The sequence below is a fragment of the Nymphaea colorata genome, chromosome 2 (assembly GCF_008831285.2).
Source record: "Nymphaea colorata isolate Beijing-Zhang1983 chromosome 2, ASM883128v2, whole genome shotgun sequence".
Lineage (NCBI taxonomy): Eukaryota > Viridiplantae > Streptophyta > Magnoliopsida > Nymphaeales > Nymphaeaceae > Nymphaea > Nymphaea colorata.
In genome coordinates this window covers 20,294,856-20,302,186 of record NC_045139.1, presented here as the reverse complement: position 1 = coordinate 20,302,186, position 7,331 = coordinate 20,294,856, and the positions used below count along the sequence as shown (strand labels likewise).

Sequence of the window (7,331 nt, the reverse complement as noted above, 5' to 3'; positions counted from 1 at the left end):
CGAGTACATTTTGTAGCTTTATGTCTTACTAATTATGTTTTACTTTGAGCTAATAACAAGTTTGAACTAGGTCTGGTCTATGGTAGTATATAGACGGATTGAACGTAGCACTATAATGATCTATCTATTAATAAAATGTCAACCTATATTGTTGGTGTAACCTATTAGTGGATTGGTCTCCAAATGATCCTATATATATATATATATATATATATATATATATATAACTCTTCCAGCTTTGCTTATATTTTTATGTCTCATATCCCTCTATAGGGGACGATAAAAGCAACCAGAAGCATGCTAAGGAAAATAATAACGCTAGTGGTTGTAGATGATGAAGAAATTTCATGGCCTCCCAGAGAACCTCAATCTCTTCTTTTGATTGAGAAGGTACCTTTACTTTTCAAATGGGTAGGATGAATTTTTTTTTTTTTCAAGGCCTAGGTGCTTACTCATCTAATTGAGTATGTATATTCGAAAAGCAGAATGATATTAGTTGGTGTTTTACATGCTATGGGACCAACTATTAGAGCAAGATATAATTTTGAAGAATATTTGCTTCCTAATCATTGTACTATCTGGGTTCTAAAGCATTAGTTAGTTTCTAACACTATATGGGTCCTGTTCCCTTTTGAGAAGCATATGCATCCTTCGCTACATATAAGTTGCTAATCTATGGTATGTTGTAACATCTAAGTTACTAATCATATTAATTATCAAATGTCGATGTTGTCCTGACATAGCATACCAATTGAAAGTTTGTAACTTTGAGCAGTCTTGGTGCAATGAATAGATCTTTTCTTAAGCCAATGCTCATTTGTTTCTGCCTGTCATTAACAACAATAACATCAAGAAACATCCTCTTCACAAGTTGCGTTCTCCACATTCCTTGAAGATGCTACCCAAAGACGCAAAAAGGTACCCAATATTGTGTTTCATGCAATTATCTTTAATGTAGTGGTCACCTACCTTGAATGGCACTATTGACGAAAGATGACAAAAGTAAATGCATCACAGTAAAAAGAAACAGCAATGTCACATTAAACAAATAAGAAGATGAACTTGAAAATGATAAAATAAACACAAGGAGTATAAACTGCAAGATGGGTAAAAAAATGGGTAAACGCCATAACAATGACAGTCAGCTCAGGATCAATGTTGTTAAGTATCAAATATGTTCAAGCTATGATGAAGACATATAAATATTTCCATCATGTGAAAATACAATTATTTCTACAGGTAGTATGCCCTTTTTGTCGTCATTTAGAGGTTTGTGAATCATGGTAATTCTTCGATTCTATGTTGTTCTTCCTGTGACATAATGTGCTATTATGAAACTATGAAGACTAAAATAGTATAACTTGAAACGATGCAGATGAATAATCATTTCTACTCTGTTTGTAAGAGAGCAGCAAGAATGTAGAAGAAAAAAAATGAAAATTACTGTATGCCATGACAATGGCCTTACCGTTGAGAACCAAAACCAATGATTGGGGAATGGGGTTCATTCATCGAACAACAAACAAAACAGAGGGAGCACCTGGATTGCTGTTAATGAATTGAGGCAGCCTTCTATTTGGCGTGCAACTTTTCAATGCAAATCAATTTGGGTGTTTACTCTTCAATTTGGGAGTTTTGGAAAACCTAGCGAACATGCAATGGGCACATATTCCACGTTTATTTTAAACTTCATCAATGATAAGTAGGGCTGCACATGAGCCAAGTCAAGCCCAAGCTTGGCCAATTCGAGCTCGACTCGGCCAAAAAAACTCAAGCCCGAGCTCGGCCCGAACTTGAGTCGAGCTCCTTATAACAAGCTCAAGCTCGGCTCGACTATACAAAGTCGAGCTCGAACTCAACTCGTTTAACCCATATAACTCGTTTAGCATTAACTCGTTTAGGCATTAACTCATTTAGCATTAACTCATTTAACCTATTTAATTCGTTTAGGCGTTAACTCGTTTAGTATTCTTACTTTCCATGGGCAGTTTCGCTAGACGGCATGTCAGCATCAGCTCCTTGTCTCAATGTTGTAGTAACTACAAATGTTGAAGAGAGTAGTACTGCCATGCGTCTATTTTGGTCCTTATTTTCACCATCATCAAGAACAATATTTAAAAAATTAATGATTCTGACCTCAAATGAAAAGACACATATTTAGCTTGGAGCAAAGCAAAGAAAAACACTCCTTATGAACTATGAGCATGGTTGACAGAGGAAAATTGTTGCCATTACATTCATCACCAACCAAACATGTTCAGTAAAAATGTCCGAACTCTCAAGTACTTGAGAAATTTAAACTTGTCAGTCCCTAACCAACTCAACCAAAGTTTTGTTCAACTTTGCAAACTTCGGGGCCATATTATGATTTAACTTTGACGACAAAATCTTCAGGTCTAGGTTAAGATAACTGTCATCAACAGGTAAAACAGATGTTAGTGTGAGTGCTACAAAAGTAATATAAACACATTTCTTAAGACCAAAGCAAGACCATAACAAGAATTGAAAAATGGAAACCACTTTTCAAGGCCTTTTTGTTCTTCACAAGACCCATCTTACAAAGAACACGTATTATGTAGTTGCATCATGTAAAAAAATATTAAAAGCACATATTGCAAAATTAGATAAGCTTTTGAAGGTATATTCCATGACGTTTAGAACAAAATGTGCATTGTAATGTCCTGACAAATTTTAAAGTTGCCAGATAAGTCAATCTTGACTATGAATATTATAAGCAAAATCTCATCATTACCATCTAAAACACATTTTATACATTTTTTCCTCTAATAGTTACTATACTACTTAGTCCACTTCTTTATATTTAAGTTGAATCAATGTACCACGCTCAAACTTCTTTGACTTGCCTATTCTTGAATTTTGAGACCTTGATACTTTTTCCACCTGAAAGCAACACAAGGCACCCAACAAAATCTGTCAATCCTATGTGTTTCTTCTTTCAAATCATATCCAAACCCTTCCTCTTATTGTACCGCTCAGCAGCAATAAGCAATCAGAAAACGAAAATCAGACCACATCAGTTCAAGCCATTTTAAACTTTAAACTAAAGAAAAAGAAAGAATTGTCTCAAGAATGCAGGATAACTCATCCTCAACAAATGTTATCGAGTTGATGAACCTCCAGAAACCAAAACAATGAACTCTAAGGGAAATGAAGTGTCAATTTACAGAAGGAAAAAGATAGAGTATGGGTTTACCAGACTGACAAAATCCCTCTGGAGTCTCAAATACCAGTCCCTAAAAGAATCAGAAGTTTCAAAAAATAAGCACATAATCACTTACTGCGACATCTGTAAATGATGTAGCATCTCCTTCCTTCCCCATATGACCTGCCATTTTGCCCATGATGCACTCAATCAGCTGCCCAATTATCATTCGAGATGGAATAGCATGTGGGATGACAATAATGTTAGGTGTAATGCCTTCCACCATCCATGGCATATCCTCTTGCCAATATGTCATACCTACAGTACCCTTTCGGCCATGCCTACTACTAAACTTATCTCCAATCTGTGGAATACGAACAGATCTCATTCTCACTTTCACAAATCTCAAACCATCAGCATTTATTGTCAACAAAACCTGCAGTAGTCATACAATTGGTTAAGAGAATATGGAGGATAAGAAATAGCTAATAATCAAAATAAATAAGCTACAAGAATCCATCAGGAGTCCAGAAAAATTGAAATTTAATCTTCAGTTTCCTTGGAAGTCTGTGAAGTCCAGCACTTCATACTGTATAACAAGAAACAAGGATCATCAAAGCAATCAAAACCTGCACCTAACAGGAATTGGTCACTTCATAAGGCCAATAACTATCCGAACCACATCACTCATGAACATAACTGCCGTGTTTTATCAAATGAAAATGACAAAATGCAGGCCAGGAGATTGAGTGTATTCATGACAAGCTCTAAGGCGTTTACTCATGATCAGCTCTAAGGCATTTATAAGTTCACAAAAACATTTTAGAAACAATATATGAACAGTTATCTACCTGATCAACCATGCCACTTTCACTATGGCGCAAGCTTGTGCTATGATCACACCTTGTATAACGTGATGCTTGTCCTTGTGAATCATCCTGAGAAATAGGTGATTGTCTTCCAAGTGCTGTAAGTAGGGCAGCATGTGAGTGTGAGAGAGAGGGGGGAACAGAATGACATGATGTTGTCCAGTCAAACCATATAGAATTTATTACCTCCAGTTGTTGAAATGCAAGTATCGTAGCACTTTAACCTTGATGTTTAACAAGGAAATTTCAAGGAAATTAAAAGAGCTGTAAGGATGTTCCATCTCTAAAAAGACACTTTAAGCATTTGAATTTTTCAAGACAAGGAAGAGAAACTAACCTGCTGATTACGGAAAGAAACAGAACCAAATCCTCTAGAACGTCCAGTTTTATGATCCCACATATCCCTTGCGTCACTTCTTTTCTACATAGCACACTGCAAATTTCAACTTTTGTGCCTACTGCTTCGTATGCCATAAATTTTCATAGCCTATAGACTGAATCTCAAGGAAACAATGAAACTCAGTCATACCTGTAGTAGAGGGACCTCCTCGATTGGAAGTTCGACTCCTAGGCCTCCGTCTCCACGTGTCACCATTGCCTAGAAAAAGTTTCCAAGTGACTTGAGCATATATAAAGCAAGCATATCTTCTCAATAAGTTTGGACTTACAGTGAGCTTAAGTACTGAACGCATGAATTATTTACAAACCCCCTCAAACTTTTTAACTCTAGGAATCACAATCATCAATAACTTGTCTAACATAGAACATAAAGAATGCCCAACGAAGTCAAGCAAGTAATCATGCTACCGCTGCTAGTGATAGTGTAAATGTTTCTGGAGCTGATCAATTAGCACCAACTTCAGTGGTTCTTGATGCAGTCCAGAATGAGTCCCAGCCAAGATATCATGAATCTGGTGGGGATCAAGTATCAGAACATACAGAAGCCATTGAAAGTAGGACACAAGACAAAAAAAACTAGGGCACAAGAAAAAAAAAAACAAAACAAAAACACAAGAAAAAAGAAACCAGGACACAAGAAAAAAGAAATGTAAGGTATGCAACCCTATGGTTAAAGAATGAGAAGGATGAACACAAACAGGCAACCTTTTTCAAATTTCTTGCGGTTTAAAGAATTGGGAACAAAAGGGTTATCAGCATTATACCTCTTTCACTTGCTTTTGGATGGAGAATGACCGAATGAGTGAAGAAGGCTGCCTGTAGAGCCGCAGAGCTGGAGGGCGACTGAAACCGGCAAAGGGCGCTGTTAGGTCCGTCTGAAATAGGTAGAGCCGCGGAGGGCACTGTGTCTATGAGAGAGAGTCAGATAGGCACGAAGGAAAATAGGTGAGAACACTGAGATGAGAGTTTGAGAGAGAGAAAGAGAGCATCAGAGAGAGAGATGAAGTATACATACGATGGTGGGCTGGTGGCTGGACGGGATGGCAGATGCCGGTGGGCCGGTGGCCGGATGGTGGTGCAGCGGTGAGGCTCACGGTTGCTGGTTGGTCGACGGCAGAGAGAGAGTGAGCAATGGAAAAAACGAAAGCAATGAAGACGCAGGTGTGAAAAATGGGTTTTACGTCTACCCGAGACCACCGATGAACCATTTTTTGGTAACTTGATGAATCGGTTTATCTGATTCAACCGATTTTAAATATTGAGCTGAGTTGAGTTTACACGAGTTCAACTCGTTTATCATTTCGAGTATAAGCGTAAGCTCGAACTCGAACTCGTTTATAAAGTAGTCGAGTTCAAGCTAGAACCAAATTTTTCAAGCGAATTCGAGTGTAGCTCGTTAGCTCAACTCATTGTGCAACCCATTTGGTGGCAAATAATGGCGTCTAATAAAATCCGAATGGAAATATCTGCTGACAGTTATTGGGAGTAAAAGCATGTCATCGACCATTGCCCAGTTCTCACGCACAACCGACGCCACTATTCGTCGAGCATTCTCCCTCCATGATTTGCATCGAAAACCCAAGTGGTTCATGATCTGCGGCTGCATTCCCCAACCATAAGAGTCGTCGGCTGCACTTTGCCCTCTACTACCCTACCCCAATGTCGTGCCTTCAGTTGGGTTGTCTCATGATTGGTGTAGTGGGTTGACTGTCCACGGCATTGAATTTCTGATGTAAGAACCTTGGCAGGTGGGATGTTCTACTAGTCGACATCCTGATAATCACAACTAGTGTTGTTTTGTTCTAAGGGTCTCTTCTGAGCTCTAATTGATCTGATGATAAGTGTTGTGGACATCTCTACCTCTCTTGAATTCCCTCTCGTGGGGTGTGGGCGATTGCACTAGGGACAAGGCTGTCATATGACGTTTCCTCTCAGCCTGCACCTGATTAAGAATTTGAGTACCACCATTTTTTGGGTTGTCTTCGCTGGCATGCCCACCAATGCTTCCTCTTCAATAGGGCTGGAACGGTTGACAATGAACTTGTCAGAGTGATCTCTACCAGTGGAAGTGAGTCCCCCTACCTGTTTTATTGAACGTCTTGATTTCTTTGTGGTGCAGACTTCCTTCCAACATTCTACAATCGATTGGGCTGATGGTCCTTTCACACTCACTGTCTCGTGGCAATCTTCTATTAATGGGATGTGACATGACATTTCAAGCATAGGCATATCTGCGTTGTCAAATTCTATTTGTTGGGACCTTGAGGATCCATCGCCATTGACAACTTCAACGATGGACTAGGGCCAGAATTATAAGGGTAGATCTATATAGATGCAAGCATATCCCAACCAAATCATCGACCTTGTGAAACTATCTATATCCACTAGCTCCCGTTCAAGGGCTCTAGAGACCTTATTCCAAAGAATTGGAAGCAGTTGGGGAGGCATGTGGGGTAAGAATACCTAGTGATGGGCCTTCAACAAATCTTCTTCTGTGCACATGTTCGTCCTTGGTGTTCATTGACTAGCTAGAAGCAGATGACCCCCTAGCCCCCAAGCGCTCTTCTGTGTAGTCAACCTTACCTAGAAAATTGCCCTTACCTATGAATGAAAAAAAGGGGTTATTGGGTTCTTTTTGTAAGCTGTGTAGGCCTGCCACAATATAGTTGTATGAATTGAAGATTTCCCTGATTCACCTAAAAACATTCGGCTGAGGTCCACCTAGAGGCTTCTTTGTCTCATCCATGTTAGAATAGGAAATGACGAAGGCAACAATGTCCCTTTTATGAAAGGTTTATTGAGATTCTTAAAATTTTAGGTATGTTAGTATATATATTGTTGAAATCTAATATGAACATGAGAGAAAGGAAATGGGATTATTATGGTGGAGATGTGTCTTT

The 7,331-nt window shown here is 38.8% G+C and overlaps 1 protein-coding gene across 1 annotated transcript; it reads right to left on the bottom strand.

Annotated features, from left to right (window-relative positions):
• Nucleotides 1-2,113: 2,113 nt before the first annotated feature.
• On the bottom strand, nucleotides 2,114-5,639 carry LOC116247492 (uncharacterized). Its single transcript, XM_050075900.1, has 8 exons — nucleotides 5,447-5,639; nucleotides 5,196-5,339; nucleotides 4,562-4,630; nucleotides 4,370-4,448; nucleotides 4,219-4,256; nucleotides 4,015-4,130; nucleotides 3,300-3,599; nucleotides 2,114-2,410 (listed from the first exon to the last, which is right to left on the bottom strand). Exons 1-8 carry the CDS (start codon nucleotides 5,637-5,639, stop codon nucleotides 2,402-2,404), a joined length of 948 nt encoding a protein of 315 aa, XP_049931857.1. The 3' UTR covers nucleotides 2,114-2,401.
• Nucleotides 5,640-7,331: the final 1,692 nt, after the last annotated feature.